This window comes from Leuciscus leuciscus (assembly GCF_965113295.1).
Source record: "Leuciscus leuciscus genome assembly, chromosome: 10".
NCBI lineage: Eukaryota > Metazoa > Chordata > Actinopteri > Cypriniformes > Leuciscidae > Leuciscus > Leuciscus leuciscus.
In genome coordinates, this window is record NC_138734.1 from 15679772 (window position 1) to 15703527 (window position 23756).

At 37.6% G+C, this 23756-nt stretch overlaps 3 protein-coding genes across 4 annotated transcripts; 2 read left to right on the forward strand and 1 right to left on the reverse strand.

Moving 5' to 3' along the window:
- The first annotated feature begins 804 nt into the window (after positions 1–804).
- On the forward strand, positions 805–8315 carry atmin (ATM interactor). Its single transcript, XM_082181685.1, has 4 exons — positions 805–1116; positions 3402–3527; positions 4352–4551; positions 4802–8315. Exons 1-4 carry the CDS (start codon positions 874–876, stop codon positions 6522–6524), a joined length of 2292 nt encoding a protein of 763 aa, XP_082037811.1. The 5' UTR covers positions 805–873; the 3' UTR covers positions 6525–8315.
- Positions 8316–8636: 321 nt separating this feature from the next.
- cUnh16orf46 (chromosome Un C16orf46 homolog) lies at positions 8637–11555 on the reverse strand. Of its 2 annotated transcripts, XM_082181686.1 has the most exons (3): positions 11400–11555; positions 10991–11207; positions 8637–9619 (listed from the first exon to the last, which is right to left on the reverse strand). In XM_082181686.1, the coding sequence occupies exons 2-3, from the start codon at positions 11183–11185 to the stop codon at positions 8756–8758; spliced, it is 1059 nt and encodes a 352-aa protein (XP_082037812.1). In that variant the 5' UTR covers positions 11186–11207; positions 11400–11555; the 3' UTR covers positions 8637–8755. The 2 variants fall into 2 exon arrangements, with proteins under 2 accessions (XP_082037812.1, XP_082037813.1); XM_082181687.1 differs by lacking the exon at positions 11400–11555 and having other exon boundaries at positions 10991–11389.
- Positions 11556–12210: 655 nt separating this feature from the next.
- Positions 12211–16835, forward strand: LOC309507498 (protein phosphatase 1 regulatory subunit 3E). The gene has a single exon (XM_082181691.1). The coding sequence runs from the start codon at positions 12364–12366 to the stop codon at positions 13282–13284; it is 921 nt and encodes a 306-aa protein (XP_082037817.1). The 5' UTR covers positions 12211–12363; the 3' UTR covers positions 13285–16835.
- The last annotated feature ends 6921 nt before the right edge of the window (positions 16836–23756 follow it).

The following is a 23756-nucleotide window of genomic DNA, read 5'->3' on the forward strand; positions in this document are numbered from 1 at the left end:
ATTTTCCTGTTATCTCTGTAAAGCTGCTTTGAAACAATCTGGATTGTAAAAAGCGCTATATAAATAAAGGTGACTTGACTTGATTTGACGATTTCATACCCCCAAAAATAAAATTTTAATTCTTACTGACCCCAAACTTTTGTTTTAATGTTACAAAAGCTTTCTATTTCAGATAAATGCTGTTCTTTTGAACTTTCTATTCATCAAAGAATCCTGAAATAAAAAATTTAAATAACTGTTTTCAACATTGATAATAATGAGAAATGTTTCTAGAGCACTAAATCATCATACTAGAATGATTTCAGAAGAATCGTGACACTGAAGACTGGAGTAATGATGCTGAAAATTCAGCTTTGATCACAGAAATAAATAACATTTTACTATATATAGCCTATATATAGTAAAATGTTATATATATATATATATATATATATGTGTGTGTGTGTAGAAAACAGCTGTTTTAAATTGTAATAATATTTCACAATATTAATGTTTATTTTTTTATTTATTTTTTATCAAATAAATACAGCTTTGGTGAGCAGAATAGACTTTTTTTTTAAAACACGGATCCCAGCCCAGAGGTTACATGACAAGTCTGCAGCCAGACCCTTCTCGTTTTAATAGAGCAGCTGGTCTCCTGATGTTTTACCCGACAAACGACGTCGCAGTTATTTGCTGGGTGCAAAAAGGACCCGGAAATGCAGTCGCAGAGCGTTTGTTTGTAAACAGTTGCTTAATTTATAGAGAAAGTACAGTTAATGTACACCCAGCGGTTAACATTGAGCTGCATGTGGGCGTGTGCGTCATCCGGAAGTGAATGTGCGGGGACTATCTGTGGTGAGTTGGTTGCTATGCGACATGTCCTGGAAGTGAATGTGTCTTGTTGTAGATTGTTTAATCATGGCTGCTTCAACAGTCAATAATGATAGCCGTCACAAAAGACAAAAATGCAGCGAGAAGCTGCCTTTACAAGACGGAGAGATTATCAAACCCTCCATAACAGAGCTCACCAAAGAAGTGCGGACCAACATCCTCTGTACGGTGGAAGGATGCGGGAAGATTCTGCCTAACACTCCAGCACTCAACATGCATCTGGTCAAGTCCCACAGAGTCAAGGTACAACACCATGATACATTTGCTATTTGAAGTTTTTATGTCTTTTCACCTTAGCCTGTTTATTGTAACGTTAATTGTCTTTCGTGCGTGAACTCAAATTAATAGTATTTGAATTAGGCCTACTGTATTGTTACTATTAGGATAAGTGTTGTGCACCACCAGTAAGTTAACTTAAATGTTTTAGTTTAGGAGAGCAGAATACAGGATTAATACAACTTTAGTATTCTCTTACATAATTTGATGTATTTACATTTTATCTGTCATCATGCTGTTAGGTCTGCCTGTGCAATGTTTAGATCAGGGCTGGGCAACTCTGGCCCTCGACATCTACTTTTTCCTGTAGAGTTTAGTCTAATCCTAATCAAATACATCCGAGTCTTCAGGATAACTCGAAAGATACAGACAGCAGGAGATTTTGATCAGGATTGGAGCTAAACTCTGTTGGATAGTGAATGTGAAAGTGTGCTCTGAAGATAGACACATTTAGATATATAATATGCTCTGTCTTTATAGTATCTCTTTCTGATTTTTCCCGAATTCAATGACAATCAAATGTTTTATTTTACTTTAAACACAAAGCTAGCTAATATAACATTCACTAGTTTTGTATTCTACACTCAATGTCAATGGGAACACTTTACAATAAGGTTCATTAGTTAACATTGATGTATTAACTAACATGAACAAACCATAAGCAATACATTTTTCACTGTATTTGTTCATCTTTGTTAACGTTAGTTAATAAAAATACAGTAATTCATTGTTTGTTCATGTTAGTTCACAGTGCATTAGCTAATGTTAACAAGATTTTAATAATGTAGTAGGCTATTAGTAAATGTTGGAATTAAAATGAACAAAGATTAATGAATTCTGTATTGTGCAGTACATTATTAGTTCATTTAATATTGTTATTATTATTATTTTATTTTTTTTAATTGAACAAAGATCACAGGGGACACATGTATCACACACCAAAAAAATAGGATAAGGAACTCGAGGTAGAGCAAGGCAATAAAGTACATTTTCAAACAAGATACAGTAAGAGATAGTCTACAAAAAAAATTATTCATAAAACATTTAAAGCAATAGAAATTAAACATACAATACATGATTCAAAATAAATATAAATAGATAACATGAAACAACAAAAAAATTTTTTTGTCATCTTCAGAAAATCAGGAGGTAACATAATGAAACCATTTAAAAAAAAAAAAATGTAACAACGGAGCAGTTTTAGTGGCTTTCTTGTTAGCTGATTAACAAAGAGACTTAGAATCAGTGACTTTACATTTATGGAGATGAAACTGGCCATATAGAGTTAGAAGTTTTAATCTGTCGTCTATCTCTTTTGACCCGGAGTCACAAATAAAAAAACAGTACATTCTTTATTTCAAAAATAAAAAGTTTGTTGAAAGCAGAGAAAATAAGCCAGGCTACTTCTTTCCAGAACTCCTTTGCATAATCACATTATGAAGTCAACTTTCAGTATAGCATTTCCTTTAACATATTTTGTTTACCCCAAAATTCGTTTTATTTATTTTATTATTTATCTCCTCACACATTTAATTATTTATATATGTATTTAGTTAGGAGGAGTATGTGGATTTAGGTAATTATGTATTTATTTGTAAAAAAAAATGTATTTATTAATATTTTTGTGGACTTGTCTTATTTATGTATTAATTAATTTGCGTATTTATTTATTTATGGATTTTACAGCTTTCGTCCTCCATATGTAACAGAACTATCACAATTAAAAATACAATTCATAATCGCAGGGTAGCCTAATTCAACATGTAAATGAAACGCAGTCATCCGATGTGCGGAGCCAGGACTGTGTGCATTATGCATGATAAATAAGTCATATTACACTATAAAACCATTGTAACTGCAATTAAACAATAGGCTAAATAAATTAAATGGTAAAAAATAACATGCTTGCGGCAACACAACTTGGATTTTTCTTCTTCAGGTAGACTGTTTATCTGTTTGTGCCTTTTTTTTTCTCCATGCTTTGGATTTCATTGTGTTTGGTGGCCTACATTGTGTAGATTATTCTCTTCAGGGTGAATGCAATGGCTTTTCGACGTGTGTATCTCATATTTCCATAGCGTCAGCAACTAGTGCAGCATTGACAGACAGTATGACGTTGACACCTATGACAGTAGAGAACCAAGGTTACATATGTAACCGAGACTTTTTTTGCCACTGACACAAGAAGCAATATCCTTGTTGTTTCTTTGTCATCTTTTAAAGTAATTTCTCACTGTTTCTTTTGATTTCAGGAGGGTCTGGTCAACCCTACAGTAAGAAAGGACATTAAGGATTCACAAAAGCTCTACTGTTGCCCAATTGAAGGCTGCCCAAGAGGACCACACAGGCCCTTTTCTCAGTTTTCGCTTGTTAAACAGGTACTTGCCATTGTTATATGCATGTTTCATTCTATTATGTTTTCCTCACTGTTCCTTAAGTTAGGGCTGGGAGATATGTCAAAAATAAGATCACAATGTTTTTTCTCCTATATTGATCGATATTGATATTTATCACAAATTCAATATATAATGTGATAATGCTGCCAGCTTAAATATCTCGACAATAACTCATTTATTCAATTTTAGAATATATGTTAACAAAAATAAAATAACATAACGTAAACTTTTAACTGAAACATGCTTTTTCTGCCAATCAATGTTTGCAGAAAAAATCTCCAATATTTGAAGAGGTACAACCAATAAAAAAAATGATATAAAAACGCTTTATGTGCAATTAAAATGTTTGTACAACTCAATTTGAACTATTTGAGCGCTGATTATTAAATAATTGTGATTATTTTTCATTTTTATGATTAATTAATTTTTTTATTTTTTTCGGTTTCCAGCCAAATCCATCCGCAATTTGGGGTTTTGGCCCAGAATTTTCTTTTCTTTGCTTCCCTAATAATAACTTATTCTGTGTGAACTGGCCCTTAATCTGCACTTCATTGGTTTTAAGAAACCCAAACCACTTCCATGAAATGCACCTTAGAATTAATTTAAGGGGGGAAATATTGTCCCTTAATGGTAAAGGTGTGACTGCAGTTTAAGTGGAAGAGAGGGGGTACACAGAGGGATGTGAAGTGCCTCAGGGGGTATGCCAAAAAGTTTGGGAACCACTGCTGTAACTTGATCTATATTTTATGTCCTGCTAGGAAAACAACTGCTAACTAAAAATTTTTCTAATCCTACTAATGGCATAGCACTTCATGAAGATGCATGCAGAAAAGAAGCACAAGTGTTTGAAGTGCAGTAATGGCTACAGCACTGAGTGGGACCTGCGGAGACATGCTGAGGATTGTGGGAGGACATACAGCTGTACTTGTGGTTGTCCTTATGCCAGTAGAGCAGCACTGCTGTCCCATGTCTACAGAACAGGCCACGAGGTTCCCAAGGAGCACAGGTACTCCGTTTATCTGGCTAAGAATTAAAACTGTGTTTTAGTGCTGGTGTATTTTGTAATGGGGAAAACATGAAAAAGATGGTATGATTTCCCCCGTGGCTTGCTTAAATCATGATAATAATCTTCTTTCTAGTAGATATCATGTCTGACCTCATCTAGGACATTATCTTTTATTAATATCTTATGTCCTAGTTTAAGATTGTTAATCATACTGTGTCTTATTAAAATGCTCGGAGTGTTTGTCTTCTAGGTATCCACCAGTAAAAAAGAGGAAGATGGAAAGATTGTCAAACAGTACAGCAAATGGTATGCCTGATGAACAAATAAATGAAATTCAAGACTCTAAGAAAAAGCTCAGTGAAGGAGCATTTTCAACCATACTAGTCTCTGAAGCCCCAGACAGAGCACAACACAACTCTAACCAACCTGGAAACATTCAGAAGCTCCTTCTCCCGAAGCCCAAATTGGCCATAGTCAACGTTCCTGTTATGCAGTTCACCCACCTGCCTGTTCTCCTCCCCTCTGCAGAGAGTAGTGCCTTGAGGTTGTTGGTCTTGTCTGTGGATGCACAAGGGTCCGTAAACACTGTGCATATTTTGTCACCGTCGGCCGGCACAGTCGTGCCTGATCTGAACAACAAGACTTTCAAAGAGACCTTTCCTGTACCTACATCAGGCCCAGAAACTTTTAGCACAGGAGTACAGGTCAATCTTGAGAGTCAAGTCTCTTTGGGATATCCAAACAACAAAAGCACTTCAACAAACATTCAAACTGACATCTCATACCTCAACAAAGGGATGGATGCTGGACCAGCGACTGTTTCCCCCTGCTGTGAGGCCTCAGTATCCTCTTGCTCTCAGACAGACATCAGTGTAAGCGCTCAGATTCAGCTGCCTATTAGTGTGCAAACCCAGACACTACCCTCACGACTCAAAGCCACTTTTTCCATTGGGGCACAGACAGATGTTTTCGGTTTCTCGTCCTTTAATGTGACCCGAGAAACACAAACAAGCTGTTCTGTAGCTCCAATGCATGAAAGCCAGATGGACCAAGCGATGTGCACAAATCTTTTTGATACTGATACACTCAGTGTATCCACTCAAACTGCAACGGCTGATGCGACTTTTAGAACCAGTGGTTTAGAAGATCATCTAACCAGCACTGGAGCAGGGCTTTTTGAGGACAAGGCTGCTGCATCCATGTGTTTTGGGGCCCAGACTGACATTTTGCACCAAAACACAGTTGCAGACAACCAGACTCAGACCATGATACTCTTTCGTGACCTTGAGAATATACTATCTGACACCATAACTGGGGCAGCTTCGGGCTGTGGTTCAGGTTTAGCTGCGCATGAACCGCATCACACTAGTATTGACTTTGACTTTGAGGAGTTCCTTAATGCAACACACATTCAGACTCAGACAGAAGAAAGTGGCTTGAACAGTCTGAACACAGAGACAACTTTGGAACTCCTGGACATTGAGACACAGACTGACTTCCTGCTCTTTGACAACCTTGGTAATGGGCACAACAGTGACGCTGGAACAAGGGTGCAACCAAATGACCTGGAGCTGGAGATGTTTGACACCCAGACCCAGACAGACCTCAACTTCCTGCTAGAAACGAGTGGGCACATGCCCCTTGGGAGTATCCTCAGACAGTCTAGTTTCAGCATGAGCACAGAGTCCTCGGACACAGAAACACAGACTGATATCAGGCCTGCCCCGCTTTCTCTGCCTTGCTCCCATGATGGGCAGGTGAGGCTCAGCAGTGCTGAAACTCAGACCATCTCCAGTTCCTTTCACAGCCTTGGCCACCTCTTCCACACTAGCAATGAGACCCAGACAGCAGTCGATGACTTTCTTTCAGCAGACTTGGCCTGGAACATGGAGTCTCACTTTAGCTCGGTGGAAACCCAAACGTGCGAGGAGCTCATCTCATTGTTTCGACACAATGAGAAAGCCAAAATGTGATTTGATTGGTTTAGTTTACATAATGGAGTCATTCCTAGTATCTCCCTCAGCAAGGGTGGCAGAACTTAAAAACAGTCCCTTAAAATCAGTCTGTCAGATAATATTTGTATGAATACTTGTAGAATCTTAGACATAATTCAACAATAAGGTATTGCATATCTGCCCAAATCTAAGGATGTATGAGTATACCTTTACAGCACTTTATTACCTCATTATCAGTGTTCAAAATATATCGGTACGGTAGTCTTAAAAGTATTTTGTTTGTTGCAGTAGATCAGGTCCGAGCCTCTCGTGGGGATGTGTAGTAAGTTGGTACTGATGTTCGTGGGTGTGTGTGTGTGAAACAAGTCAAGAAATCAGAAATTATAAACATTCCTTCACATGTAAAATGTCTAGTCTCGTAGGTATACTTTCCAGTCTGATGTTTAGATGACTTAAGAGTATTATTGTCTTTATAAGTTTTTTTCTTTTTTTCTTCTAAACCTTGGGCTGTTTGTTTGCTTTCTGATGTATAACAACTTATGTTACATTTATTAGTGCAATGCTCTAGACCCATCTACTAGTCACTGTGAGTAAATTTGGGTTTTGATTCATGACAGAATTAATGTACATATTTCTTTCTGACTGTTATGGCATATTAATTTTAATCTTTACATCCTAAATCAGATGAATTTGCATATTATGCATGTTTCAGATGTCACGTTTCCTTAAAAAGAGGAGCTGGGACATTGCTCTTGTTTACTGTGATTGGCATTCTGTACTGTGAGTAGATTCAAATAAGCAAACCGCGAAAGTTTACAGTAAAACAAAACCTTTAATATTTCGTTAAAAGCATGCATCAATTTTGATGGGATATGTTCTAATGATTTCAAATACCAGTTTAAACTTGCTGTATAAACCTTTTTGTTGATGCCTTAATTTAAGTGTTAATATGCTTTTGATGGAGATACTGAATTCACAGTGCTGCTTAACTTTTGTTGTCAAAATTGCTGTCCTTTGTTTGAGTTTTTATTTTCTTCATTTCGTAAGAGATTTATATGTGTATATTTATTTGGTTTTGGTTATTTTGAATGTTTCATCTCTAAGTGTGGTGTAAAATCACTAGCTCATTCTCTACTCCTTGGCCTTACTACACTGAAAGCCAACCATAGCTTTATTTTCTATGTGTGTGTATGTGTATGCGCGCACACACACACTTAATGTATATATTTGGAAATTCCACAAGTAGAATGTGACGCAGTGTCTGTTTCCCTTATGACGTTACATTGGCTGCTTCTAAACATTGTAACTGCAAAAGAGCTTTAGTATTTTCATGCCAAACATTAGAGACTCTCATATTCAACCACTACATTCATTAAAATGTTATTTAGATCTTGGAATAAATACTGCAAATGAATATGTGTTAATTTTGTTTAGGCAATGATGTCATAGTAAAAACTTCCTATAGAAAACTTGAAAGAATCAGCTAAGCTCGTGTTTCTCTGTAGAGTGCATGCATTTCTTTTGTGCCAAGAATAGCTTTTTTGTTGCTTTTTGTGTTTTGTCATTATCAACATGTTTCTAACTTAACTTGGTATAAGACATTATTTATAATTATGTATATTAATAATGATATAATGATTATTTTTGTTCTTTGAAGGCTGGTCATTTGTACTTTATGGCTATGTTCTGTTGTTTAGGCTATGCTGATGCACATGAAACCGCTAAATAAACTGCAGAGAATATGTTTTTGGCCATTAATCAAATCAAGCATAATGCTGTTGTTTATATTACACTAATACCATAATGTGATTTATTATTTTCTTTTATTCTCTATTATTGTCAAGAGCAAATATTAGTGTCAACAAATGATTCTGTTGTAAATCAAGTAATTTTGGCACATACAGCTGGTCACAGATTTATAGGACAAATTTCCCAGTTGTCATGGAATCTTATTATTCAAAGCTACATACAAATGGCACAGGATATAAAGTACTATTCAAGCTGTATAAGGACAGAAGAGACTTCACTAGTTTGCACACCTGTATTAAGCTGTTAATTAGATACATTTTTTGGCATGGTTCTGAGTAAAAGTGTCCTGCAGTCTCAAAAAAAAAAAAAAAAGAACAGGCATACTTGAAAATCTCTTTATGTTGCATAACATCTTCATTTAGCACACATATAGTACAGTCTTATGCTGTTTATAAAAAAGGAATTACAACACCTATTTACCTGTACTCCATTAGTAATATTCACACAGGCATGCGAACTCTAGTTCCAATCAGCATTAGTCGATGAGCTTCAGGTCTTTTCAGATCTCTTGTTTTGTGGCCAGAATACAATCTATAACTGGTGTTGTTTCTGGTGGAAGGCCTTGTCAGCTCTTCCTGCCTGAGGTTTCGGCCCACTGTGCTGGAAGGTAATTCATACTTATTTTGAAAAGTGATGTTAAAAGTTGGTAGCATTTGAGTGCTGTCCTGGGATAGACAATGTCTTGTGTTGGGAGATCCCTTAAACCTGTAGCTGTTCTCTCCTGGGATAAAGTTTGTGAGGACCTCAACGACATTTCCTGTGGCACCAGCGGTGACGGCATCGGTGGCCTTGGGCATCATGGCCTTGGTGACTTCTGCTTGGTGCCAGTCTGTTGATTGTTCTCTTTTAAAAACACTGTTGCTCCTTAGGTTTCTGAACTCTCGGACAGGTGGCAACACACTAACGCTTCTGATGCTATAAGCAACTCTCTTTTCCTTCAGCATTTGACATGGTTCGGTATGGTAATGGCAGACTGATGGTAATTTGTTTTGTTTACACTGTTCATCTCCAGAAAGCAATTTGTTGATTAATGGCCCTGACATATTTTGCAGAGATAGGCTGAAAGAGTATAGTTCATCTGAGGAGGTAGGGGGACGAACGGTATTTTGAGTTTCCTTTGCAAGATCCTGAAGGGTTGGCGCAGTTTTCAGAGCATTTCCAGAAGGGTAATAAAGGGGCAGATCAGAAAGTTTAAGGTCTGCACAGAGGAGACAGTGAGAGGCTATGATGTCTTGCTTGTTTTTCCCCTTCCTTTGCAGTTGAAGTAATACAGCAAAAGGGGGCAATCTCCCCCAACCTTCAACCTGTTAAAAAAAATATGCAGTTTGTAACTCTGAAATTATTAACAGATGCAATATATAAAATGTGGGAACACTAATGAAGCTGCATCTGAAATGCATACCACAAAAAGTTTACAAATACTTTACACAAAATATGCATTTTCAGTGACTGTTCAATGCTGCACGGAGAGAACTTAGTTGCATTTACACACAGTATAATTTCAGAAATAATGTTATGTAGTTAATGTGTAAACATGAAACTATGAGTAGCCTATACAATGCATACCAGTACATTTAGTCTAAATGACTAAATGTAAATGTACAATGGAAGCTTGTTTCCGCCTTGGAATAACAAAAATTAAAAGATAATTGCGACTTTTTATCTCACAATTATGACTTTTTCCTCACAATTGTGAATTTACATCTTGCAATTATGACTTTTTCTAATTATGTCAGAATAGTAAGCTATAAATTTGCAATTATGTTATAAAGTCAGAATTGTGAGATAAAAACTCGAAATTCTGACTTTTTTCTCAGAATTGCGAGTTTATCTTGCAGTTTTTTTCCACGATTCTGGCTTCTTTTCTCAGAATTGTGAGATATAATCTCGCAACTGCGGAGCCCCAAAGGAGACATGGTGGTGAAAAAAAAAAAATGAGATGGGAGGAAAAATAGTAAGTTAGTGCTTTTGCGTTCTCTCGTGAATATTTAATGTTCCCCGAGAAACTTTGCGTTCGCTCGCAAAATGTTTGCTTCTCCTGATAAACTTTGCATTCGCTAGCAAAACCTTTGTATTCGCTCGCAAAAACGTTTGCAGTTGCTCGCAAAACTTTAGTGTTCTTTGCGATTAAACGCAAAGTTTCTCAGGGGAACGTAAACATTTTGCGAATGAACGGAAAGTTTCTCGTGGGAACGCAAAACATTTGCCAATTTTTTAATTTATTTTTTCGTCTCATTGTGTCTTTACACAGCAATTTGTAGCAACCCAGCTTAACTTGGTTGTGTAAAGATGATACACAACACACAATTGATGATTGGCAATAATAAAATAAATATTTATACAGAAAATGTTACCAAATGACATAGTAACATTTAGAACAACACACTCTCCTAGTCAGTGTGATGTTCTAAATGTTAGTACACATGCAATTTGGTCATATTTTCTAAATAAATATTTATTTCATTATTGTCATCGTATATGAGATTTATAATAAGTTGAATTATATAATTAATTCCCATGTGGTAAACAATTACTGACAAAATATAGCAGATACAAAAAGGGACAGCGAGTAGGCCTAATGTTACCTAAATAATACAGCAATGTAAAAAGACAGACATGGGGAAAGCATGCACTCAGAATAAGTGTAATTCTTCTGTCGCGTTTGTTTGACTCACAGCGTCTTCCCAGCCAGTGCGGCTCTGAAACAAATGCATGTTGTGCTCCCTGCAATAATCCTCTTCACTGAGATCCAACAACTCATTGACATACTGTCTGCACGAAGACTCTGTGTTCCCTTTTGCGCGGTCAATAGTCGCATGTTGTTTCTCAGCATCAGGTTCGTCTGATGCACAGGCTTCGGTGATGTTCATTCCGGACAGCTTCAATCACAGTCTAAGACACAACAACGACAACATTTTCTGTAAAGATAATTTGAGCCTTGAGTTAACTTACCTCTCCTAATAATTTAGGCCACCATAATGAACTACGGAAAGACTGAAACAGCAAATACATGCGTAACGTAACATGCGTCATTCAAATAAAACATGCAACAAGTAGTCTAAATAACTTAAACTGGCAACTTACGTTGTTTTTACAACTCTAAAATCTTAAATTTAGTAGCAGCTACTGTTAGTGGACCCTAAAAAAAGAAAAAAAGTTTAAATGCATAAAATGGTATTTTGTGTTAAGTAACTATGTGAACGGATGTTTGGAGTCCTGTTATCATGACAACCGTTGGAGAAGATGACGTAGTGGAAAAAAAGACTACGGTTTGCAAGTGCGCATGTCGGCACTTGAAGGAGCCTTGTTAAAAAAACAAATTATGTTAAAATTAAATAAATTATTGCTTATACAATTGTGTTAAAGTTTTGGTAAATTATTTTGTAATATGAGCTTTCCATTTGAGGAATTTAGAATGTTTAGATTATTTTACTGTTGTAAAAAAATAAATAATCGCATGCCTCTTTTAGCTTTACAGAATGAATACCGCAGAGCAGATATACAGGCTCATAAATGAATAGGTTTCCCAAGCGTTTTTAAAAACCAAAGTCTATTTTACTCAGAAGTGCTATTGCGGCGTTGTATCTACTGTGAGACGTGATCGAACGCACGGACTGTGTTTTGCTGAGGGGGTGTGTCAGACAGGCAGAGAATTCAACTGTGGTGACGATGGGGCTCATGAATATTAATTAGAAACGAGCCCTTCTTCGCTTAGTACAATAGGCTGAAAGGTCAGCGTTGGTAATAATGAGTGCTAGTCAGCTGGCGAATTAACAAAGCCTATTTGGCTTATGAATATTAGGTGCGTTTCTTGACCTCACGATTGACGAAGGTTAACAAGAAACGTAATTTGACCTAATTAATATTCATAACCTAAGCTTTGCCATAGTAGGCTTCAGCCGGCAGCAGCATCCACTAAGATTGGTTCAGGTATCCGCAGTACCATCAACGGTCGTAGCTTCCACTCTTTCTTTAGCCTATAATGCAGAAGGACACTTAACATCAGACCTCAACTGAAACATTTTCAAAGGATTTTGCAGACTATTTTATGGAAACCGATGCTGTGGTAATGCTGCCTCCCAAGAACTGCATGCCCAGAAACTACAGTTGTATGGCTGGGCTGTTCGGAAGCTCGGCACCATCAGAGCAAACGCTGGAGGACGGAGAAGAAGACATGGAGGGAGAGGAGGATATGAATGGAGACTGTGAACCATTAGAAATCAGCGTTGTGAATAAAAAGCCGAGAGGAAGAGAGTCATTCCTGAAGCCCCCACTAAGCCCGACGCTGCGCCGCAGGTGCAAGTCTCTCCCCACACCGGCTGAAAGAGCCAAATTAGAGATCGCACGAAAACGGAGCCCAAGCTGTCAAAAAAAGGTACGATTCGCTGACGCTCTGGGACTGGACCTGATTTCTATCAAACACTTCGATGACAGGGATATGCCTGAGGTTCCAGACCGCATTATTGACAAATTCAAAAAAGCCAGAGCTCTCCACTTGAATAACTTCGACAAGTCCAACACATCAAGCCAGTCCGTGTTTATGGAGCTGCTCTTCACCAATCCAGGATCCCTGCCGGACTTCCTGGACAGAGTTCTTGCAGTGAATGTTTTACTGGAGTGTGTTCAGGCTGATGAGTTCAGTATCTCGGGGATCGTGCGAGTTCTTAATTTGGCTTTCGAGAAAAATGTTTATGTGAGGTACACCTTAAATAATTGGACGACATTTGTGGATATTATGGCGTATTACGTCCCCCGTTCTTGTGACGGACACACGGACAAGTTTAGCTTCAAAATCATCACCCCGTCCTTTCTGGAGCTTGGGGGAACACTGCAGTTTGCCATCAGGTACTGTGTCGGAGGAGGTGAATTTTGGGACAACAACAATGGAAATAATTACAGAGTAAGACGCCACAGGTTTAAAATTTCGCCTCCGAGGGAATGGGAAAACGGTTGGATCCATTTTATTTAGTACGCGATTCAGCCGTGCCGCCATGACGATGCTTGGCTCGAGAATATTAATTATGTGACGAGCCTTCCATTGGTGAATTGGCAAAGTAATAATCATGAGCCAAGCCTTCACCATAGTAATCTCTCCAGCAGTAGGCTATAACGTTACATTGAGGTTGACCTTCCATGAAAAAAAGTATGTAGCATACCACATATTCGTAAACTGAACACCGTTGTTTTTTATTTGTCTGTGCTTTTTTGTCGTAAACTGAGCACCATTGTTTGTTGTTGGTCTGTGCTTTTTGTCGTGGTTTAATTGATGTCAGGTAGAGACAGGGAAATTCAATTTCTATCAGTAGCCGCAACCGTAAATTTAGGTAGGGCAGATTCTGGGTTTTAGCGCCAGTGTATGATAAATAATAATAATAATTGTTGTAAGCTATGTATAGCCTATATTGTAATCGCTGAACAGACGCAGTACATTAGTTGCGTTCTTCTGCCTGAGGGGGGCGCTCTAATGTTGATTGACAGGCTTTAAGTGCACACGACACACACATAGAACGCTATTTTAGTATGTATTGCCTCTGAATGTTGTAACATATTACAAGTTGTAGAGGAATTCCAGTGAGGACAATAAAGCCATGTCTATTCTCAAACATAAAACAAACACAGCTAGGCTATTCACACGTCCTTTCTTTAATGTAATACGCTACTCTACATGAGAAGAACAGGCATGCCAACTAGTTACTGACCTGATGCAGACTAGACTAATATACACATAGCTGACTGATATTGTCTCGGTCTGGAGCGAGGTTTACGTAAGCTAACGTGAAAATAAGCGCGGTAGGAAATGCCTCAATGGCTCTCAATTAGAGCGCGCTGTAGTTCCATTTTTCAACACAGATTTACATTGGGTAAATTGTGGGGCGCTGTTACAGAGCTGGCTCGCTTAGTATCAACTTTTTTATAAATAATGAATCAATTAGGCAAAATTATTCAAATTAATATAGTTTAATATATCCTGCTCACATTACGACATAAAATAGTCTTGAAAATTAGAAAAATATATTAAAAAATCTGAACAATTTTACGATTCAGTTTATATAGAGGTCTATATTTTTACCCCTTCCCTTACAGACGAGCCGCGGCTGGTCAGATAGCTAACTACCAAGCGACGAATGTAACATTAGGCATATTTCCATCGATGTAAAACTGAGACTGTTTAGCATGTTTGTTTGTACATGGATGGTCATAGAGACAAAACCCCGGTCTGCATTCCTTAAAAAGAGCAGGACCATTTAAATGAACCCAGTTTGCATTTAGCTTCAATGCATGTAATAGGATATTGTGTAATAATTACATAATCCCCAGTGCCTCTGTTATTCTTCAGTTCAAGTGAAATCATGTTGCTTCAGCATCACTGTGCTTGTTTCACATTACATTGCTGCTAAGGGTAAAGGTTAGGCTACATCTGAGGAAAATTCTGACAATTTTTCATCCTTAGGAAACAAACAGGCTATTAATTTTGTATCTTACTATTAAAGTCAGCATGAAACTACCCTATATCTTAAAGGGATAGTCCACCCAAAAATAAAAATTATCTTGACGCTCAAAAAGGGAGTCAATGGAATACTAACAGCAGGCTAGCCAATGGCGGCGCCCGGAGAAGCTTCATTATGTTGACGCTTCAAAAAGAACACACATATATCGGGATGGTAATCCATATGACTCCAGTGGATGAATCTTATGAAGCAAAACGATAGGTGTAAGAAAAATATATAAATATAAATATAAAAAATATAAACCATCACTTCCAGCCATACGAACATTAACAAAAAAACGTATTTTTATTTATTTATTTATTTTTGGCATGGACTATCCCTTTTAAAGCACATTATTGGTCTTATTGTGAAATATTCATCCTTGCATTATTATTATTTGTTGTTGTTGTTGTTGTTGTTGTTGTCTTTGACATTGTTATCTTTGATCTAATCATAGCTGGGTCTTCCTGTGATGTGATTTATTCTCTTTTTAATCAGATCATAAAATTTCTTGAACATATTAAAGAAATATTTTTTTGGAACAAAACCAAATGAGTATAGGTATTTTCAGGGATAATTAACATTTATAATGCCCAGTATCAGCATTCATGCTGAAACAGTAGAAAATGTTTAATATACCTCACATTGTGTAAGCTAGTATGTCTTGGCTGAGCCAAGCGTTATTTTTTTAATTACTTAACATGGGTATAGGATCAGTTATGTATTTCAAGCCATGCCTGTAATTTGGTTTAGATTTCAATTTCAATAGATTTCAATGGTGAAAGCACATTAAAAGAGTTATATCAAAGAATGTTTCCATTACCTGTAGGTTTAGGCTTGTGAACTACTGCCATTGAAGCTGAGATATAAGACAGGGCAGATTCAATGACTTCCTGATCCTCTTGTACTCTGTTACAGTGGGCTGAACATAGAAAATGATGTCACCGAAACACCATATTTCATTAGTGCCCTATTTAAATATTTTGAGCCATGAGTCAAAATTGAAGCACTTTTCTTTAAGATTTGTTTGGGTCTTCAGCCTCACTTCTGAGAAGTTTATTACTGAATGACAAATGATTGTATCACTGAACCTTTTGCAAAGTATGAATAGAGCATCTGCCCGAAAGGTTATACAGTGTATTCAGAAAGGATTCAGAACCCTTATTTTTTCACATTTTGTCATGTTGCTGACTTATACTAAAATAAATCATCTCAAAGATGATCCAGAGAAATGGGATGCACCTGAACTAAATTGCAAGTGTCATAGCAAAGGTTTTGAATACATACAGTATGTCAATGTGATATTTCAGCTTGATCTTGATCTTATCTTGATCTGAATACTTTCTGAATGCATGTGTATATGTATATTGAGTGAAAGACTTGCACAAATGAACATCCTGTTTTGTTTAACATCCAAACATCCATTCTTTGTAATGTTTTCTTTATTACTGGCCTGGATTTATTCTTCTTCGGTCATTCTTCTCTAGTCACTCTTTCAAAGTAGGAATTTGTGACAGTTTGGAGGCAAATTGAAGGAATAAGCTTTCTGTTTTAAGTTCGTGTTGTACTGTTGTATTGTTTACAGGTAACTTGATCCTTGTGGAAGAAAAACCTGAAATGAACTTTTCACAAATTACATTCTGTTTGTTTTAACCTATGCAATACCTGTCTTTAATGTTTTGGTTTTGATAGTGTATCACTGTGTCATGTTGTTAATCACTGTTTCACTTTTGAATAGTAATACTGTGTCTTCTGCTTGCATGTACAAAAATTGCAAGATATAAAAAATCACTGTAATACCTCATTGTTTCAGGTTGATGGGGGAAACTCACACACCTCAATTCTGTGTTTGCTAATAAAATGCTGTTTTGGTAAAGTGTGGTCATTTGAAGTCATGTAAACCCCTACTCAGAACTTAGTTAACATCACTGTCAAAATGTTCATAGCATCATTCACTTGGACAGCCAGGGTTCTGTCTTCTATTTTTTTTTTTTTTTCTTAAGATAAAATAATAAATTACAATTTAAATTTGTAGTGTTCTGGCAATCTTTTCTCTTGGTTTCCCTCAGTAGAATAAAAGGTTTTCATGCTTTAGGGCTGGGCCATTATGGCCAAACAGGTGAACATTTCACAAATCTAAGGTAGTACATTTAAAACATTTTTGAATTCTTTATACTTTTTCAGTCTTTTTTCCTTAACAAAATAAATATCTTAATAGAAAAATCCATTTCTTAGTTTCTGTATGTTCTAACGGGTGATATTGTTTCAAATCATGAAAGAGGTTTGTATTGCCTCACTTAGATGACACTTATCTTTGGCACAGTTTGCAGTGCACTCAGCAATATTAATATTACATGTTTTGTCTCTTAAGATAGAAATGCACATTCGACAGTAGTTTGGGCTGACAATAGCAGTAGCTTGAGTTGGGATGCAGAGGTATAGACTGAATTGAACAAAAACAGTAGGCCTATCTGTAAAAAAATTTAATATCCTCATTTTTATAGGGTAAAATTTTAATATTATGACAGTTTGAGTTAAGACTCGGCTTTTATTAAAATTACCATTGGTCATACATAGCATACATTTAGATTGTGATAACCATAGGTTTTAGATAAAAACCCATGTCTAACTCATTCATTGTAGCGGCCAAAGCCGTTTCAAACAACTGGTGTTCATCCATAGCCATCTTGCAATGTTTACTAATGACTTCGACGTCACAGCGCTGTCGTCATCTGTTTAGCTCGCCTCTGGCCCGCCTATATCAGATAACCTGATGTGATTAGCATCGAGTAATGATGCTCATTAAATATGCCCTTGTATCCGAGCTGCACCAGAGTAAACTCGCTGACCAAATACAACTTGTGCTCTCGTGAGAACTCTTGATTTCCAGGGTACAAAAACCAGGGGGGCAGGGTTTCATATTATTTTGAAGTTTCCCCGGGCGCCGCCATTGGCTAGCGGACCCCCACCTGCTGTTAGCATCCCATTGACTCCCATTCATTTTGGCGTCACTTTGACAGCGAATAACTTCACATCTGAGGCGTTTAAAGACTCCATTTGTCCATTATTTATTTCTAAAGAAACACGAAAATGTATAAAAGGCTCCATTACCTTGTATCTTACGTTATGGCCCCGTAGAAGCAATTTTTTTAAAAATAGGCTAACGATTGCGTCATAACCACCCGACTCTCTGTCGCACAGTAGAGAATTACCGTATGGACAGGAGGAGAAGCTCGCGGGCAATCGGGCGGACGTGGAGGCAAAGTGACAAAATAATTAATCAGAATACTTAGCAAAAGTTTCTCCTGCTCCTAGCTCATGGACCGCTCCTACTCACACTCTCCGTCTCTGCAAGTTTCGGAAGGGAATGATTTAGATTTCTCTTGGCACAGCTACTAGAAGACAAACGGGTTGCTCACGTCACATCTACGTCGTCAAGCTCAGTTTGAGTCTGCGCAGTACGCTCGACCCCCAGGAAGTAAGAGCTTCTAATTGACTTCACTTGTCTCCGTTGAATCCAATGGGGTCGCTGTGTCCAGTTTATATACTGTCTATGACAAAAACGGATAAATGACTTCAAATTTAAGACGGTCATGAGACGCCCCTTTCAGCTGATTGGTCAAGCAAATCTGAGCCTGTGATAAAAGCTACTTCTTTTAGACAATACGCTCAGTTTTGGACAAGGTGTGGTCATTGCGAATATTGTAAAGCCAAACTGCTGATGGTGGTGGGTACCGATGATGGTAAAAAATTTTTTTACTGTAACTGTAATCATAGCCGTGAGAGTGAGACAGCGAGATGATTGACTGGACGATAGCGGAGGAAAAGGAGCAAGATAGCCTAACTTTTGTTAGTAAAAAAAATATTTCTTTGTTTAATATAAGTGAGTTTGTCTTTGAAAACAACAACAACAACAAAACAATCAAATAACACTGTGAGTCAGAAATAATGATGGGCCGACAGTAATTCCACCAAATTTAAAGAAACTGAGACCAATGTAACTCAGTTAATGTATCGTATTTTCATTATATAATTATGTAATCGGCTTATGGCTGACTTGCCGCCACCTACTGGCGGTCTTTCATATTGAAAGTATTGTTACATGTAACTTCATATTTTTCACTGTTGCATTTAAAGGGATACTCCACTTTTTTTGGAAATAGGCTCATTTTACAACTCCCCCAGAGTTAAACAGTTGAGTTTTACCGTTTTCGAATCCATTCAGCCGATCTCCGGGTACCACTTTTAGCATAGCTTAGCATAGATCATTGAATCGGACATGACCATTAGCATCTCTCTCAAAAAAATGACCAAAGAGTTTCGATATTTTTCCTATTTAAAACTTGACTCTTCTGTAGTTACATCGTGTATTAAGACCGACGGAAAATGAAAAGTTGATATGGCTAGGAACTATACTCTCATTCCTGCGTAATAATCAAGAAACTTTGCTGCCGTACTATGAGTACAGCAGGCGTAATGATATGACGCAGCGCCTGAAAATAGGTCTAATAGGTTAGACAAACTTAGTCCCGGTCACGTTGGAAGTTACTGAGCTGGGGACTATTTTCAGGCGCTGCGTCATATCATTACGCCTGCTGGACTCATGGTACGGCAGCAAAGTTTCTTGATTATTACGCAGGAATGAGAGTATAGTTCAGCCTAGAAAATCGCAACTTTACATTTTCCGTCGGTCTTAGTACACGATGTAACTACAGAAGAGTCAAGTTTTAAATAGGAAAAATATCGAAACTCTTTGGTCATTTTTTTGAGAGAGATGCTAATGGTCATGTCCGATTCAATTATCTATGCTAAGCTATGCTAAAAGTGGTACCGCCAGACCCGGAGATCGGCTGAATGGATTCGAAAACGGTAAAACTCAACTGTTTAACTCTGGGGGAGTTGTAAAATGAGCCTATTTCCAAAAAAAGTGGAGTATCCCTTTAATAGTCTCTTAGTATGCAATTGAAATTGCTATGTAAATGCACTTAATGACATAACATCTAAATTCCATGTCAGATACATATTTCATCAGACAGCCTATCTTACTGCAATTTGTGTTGATTGAATATTAAGAAAGTGATGACATATAGGTTTTCAAAAAACAATTCTACATTTGCTCACAACATGTTTCTTACAAAAACCTAATTTTACTGGACGATGTCTATTACAGTAGCCTATACAACATAGATATAAGGGTGCTAACAGAGTGATATACAACACTCTTTAAAAAAAGTTTATTTTCATCACACTGTAAAGTGATCTAGAGTAAAATTCCAAAGATTTAAATATAAACTCTGTATGCAAAACAGCATACTGTCAATTAGTTAGTACCACGGGAAGTAGGGGTGCGGTTACTCCTGGCGTGGAGTCCAGGGAAAAAATATGGGTGGTAATAAAAATAAAGTTTAAATAAACTTGTGTCATGTTTTGGCTATAGGCATACATATTACGTGTGTTTATGTGTTTGTATTTTATGCTGTATTATAATTACACTGGGTCACCAACTAAGGACATATTGTAGCCTAATCTACAGTAAATTAACACATCCTTCTTGACTCTCCAACCCGAGTGTAATAGTGCTATCTTAAGAAGCCTTTAGTGTTATTATGAAATAGAATCAACCTGTAACTTGTAGCCAACATTACGAGTAGGGATGTGCCGGTGGGGAAATAACACCAATGTTATTCTTTACACCTGCACATTTATCAAGAAAAGATATTTGTTAATGACATTCAGTATCTGTAGCGCTTATTTAGATTTTTCTGATGTCTGACAAAATCTTCCTCCACTCTTTGAACATTTATTTTATTTATTTTTGCGAATAAGACGGATGAGATTATATACCCGCATTGTAACAAGTAAATGAAAGACCTATGGATTTTCACCTTCGAATGCTTATTTTTTGGTTCATTGTTATTTTTAATGAAAACACAACAACAATAAAATAGTCAAATACAAAACTCCTGCATAGTATTCAACTTTTATTAACAAAGCGATTAAGACAGAATACATAAAACAACAGCATTATAACAAATAAATAAAAGATATTTGGAAATTTCCCTTTAAAATGAACGTGGCATGCGGTGGTGTTTTAAAATGAGGCAAGTTAAAAAAAAAACCTAAAAAAAAAAACCTTGGCTACTACTTTTACTATAGTAAAACCATGGGGGTTTGACCAAGGGTTGTCAGACCTTGATCAATATGCGTGCTATTAAATGTGTCCTGTGAGTGCACATAAGCTGCTTTATGTTTTATAGATGCTATAATGATCAACTAACAGACAAAACATATTATGATATTTTATATGAAAGGCTAAAACATTTATAAGATTATTTATTGTTCTTGCCCTATGTATAATTTTTTGTGGATCTCACTTTAATTTTTGTTGCTATTACAAAAATTCTAATTAATTTAACTGATTTTACATTTTAAAGCACAACCGTTTGTTTTGTTTTTTAAGATATGTTTTGTTGTCCAAAGCTTCACTTGCATCACTTGGTAGGCTACAAAGTGCTAAGAAAATGTTTTCATGGAAAACGTCTTGGATTACAAATGTAACCTTGGTTCCCTGAGAAAGGTAACGAGACACTGAATCCAACGTGCAACAGTGAGGTATAAAAAGGGAGCCTAGAGAACATGTCATCCACTTCTTCATCTGAAGGGACCATGCAAGCAGCCCAGTGTCTCATTCTCATTCCCCTTCTCAGGGAACCAAGGTTACATTTGTAACCCGACACATTCCCTTTCGAACAGGAACATGCACTGCGTCCTAGGACGCTAATGGGGAACAAATGCCCACGCCGCTGAGGAGAATACATGCCAGATTGGCTGACTAAGCGCAAGAAAATGAACTCAAATGGCCTGAAAAGCCAGAGTTAAATTCCATAAAGGTTCATACCAGTATTCCACTGTTGACGACATTACTTACTACAGCCACTGCCCAAGCTACATGCCTCAATGAGGAAGTTCAATCTTACTATTCACCTCGCAAGGTCAAATGGAAGGACTTGACCCAGGGCAGACTTGCAATCATTATCCTAGGAAATATTCCTTTAAGAAAATACGACCAGGGGCAAAAAAGGGATCCTGGTCTGTCACTTTCAGGAGGACCTAACGTCGACCCCTAGAACCACCAGGGAGGCTAACTTTGTTCTATCTTAACCCTGTCAGGCTACAACCTGTCTGTTTAACAGGATCTCTACACTTCGTCTCTATCATTATTGCATAATGGAAATAACCACAACACATCGTATTCCAGAGACAGGCGTCTTGGGGAGCAAGACTTCACATAACGACCCTCCAAGTGAGGGGAGTGACACTGCTCATCCCAAAAGGGATGCTCATCCCGTAAAAATAGCTCTGGGGAAGCTAAGAACTCTGCCATAGAGAACTCTGCCAACACTCAATGAGGGTAGTACCTACCAAGCTCTACCAAAGCAAGTCTATCAGGGAGGCTCACAAGAATCTTTCAACCTGATACTACCTTGCTAATAAAGAGGCCACAGGAAGGCCTATTGTTGCCCTGGGGAGCGAAGAGCTCTGTAAACCGACCCTCTCAAACGAGCCGAGTACTAAAGAAGCTCGACCACAAGGACAGCTCTGACATAGCTAGAGGAGTGGAGAACTCTATATAGATACCCTCTCGACCGAGGGGAGTACTGGCCAAGTTTTGGAACCAGTTATCAAGGAGGCTCCTGAAGAGCACAACAACCTGATACTGATCTGCAGAGTTCTAAGGAGCCGTTAGTACTAACACATAACCAATTAAGGGTACTTAAAACAGCTCAACCTGAGGTCCGCTGATCAAGCCCCCAAAGAGGGCCAACAACTCAATAGCATATCTAAACTCTAGCAGCAAACGTCCTTAGAGGAGGCTGACACAAGGCGTCCCTGCTTGGCATAACTCCTGTACATAGCCCCAAGGAGCAAAATACTCAGCATAACAACCCTCTAAACAAGGGGAGTACTTAAATATGTTATAAAGCAATGAGACTATCGAGGAGGCTATAAAGAAAGCTTACCACATGTGAAATTTCATGTAATGGGTATTTTCAACATGAAATGTACAGAGAAATGCAGACTAAGGATGCTCAGGTCAAAGGCCATATATACTTAACGAAAAAGTGCTTAACACAGTAGACCTAACAGTCATATGATTAGCTTAGATCATTACAAACCAATCACCAGAGCACATCACAGTGAAGAAGGCTTGAGTGACATTGATTTTTACTCAACTGTATGATATAAATGTACATGTATATTTCTATTCAGGAGACTCACTTGGTTGTTGTGGCCAGTGATCTCCCGGCCGTGAATAAAACGTAAGTTCTACAAAGATCAACTTGGGAGTCGTGTCACGTATATGCTGCACAGCTGAGAAACAGATTCTACGCTCAAAAGACAACAAAAGAACATCTATCTGTGATTGAGGTAGTAATAGAAGTACTAAAGATTCTATGTTCAAAAGACCACCGCAGAGACAGTGATAGTGTTGGAAGACTATAGAGCCGCCCTCATCCAATGATCCTGTGTTGGACTAGCGTACACCTGAGAAGGACGGTGAGAGTGTATAGATGCTTAAGACCTGTGTGCTCATGTGTGATTGAAGTAGTGATAGTAGCTTCTTGACAGGACGCCGTCACCTTACTTCAGGGAAGTATTGTATTGTAAGTATTTAGGTAATTCAGGGAATTACCTCGAGATATTGTAGTTATTATTTTTAACAACTGCAAGTTGTTTAAATTGTCCGTGGTGAAGAAGTAAGATTAAGTAGGTTGTATACGTTGTATACGTATTAAGAATTTCCACGACACACACAAGAACTGTCATAGGCATGTACTCGGGGCTTGCACGCAAAGCTCTAGGGAGCTGAATAATAATCTACAAAATGATCCTCTAAATGAGGGGAGTATTTGTCCAGACTCAACCTGAGCACATCAGGCGCTCAAAGGAC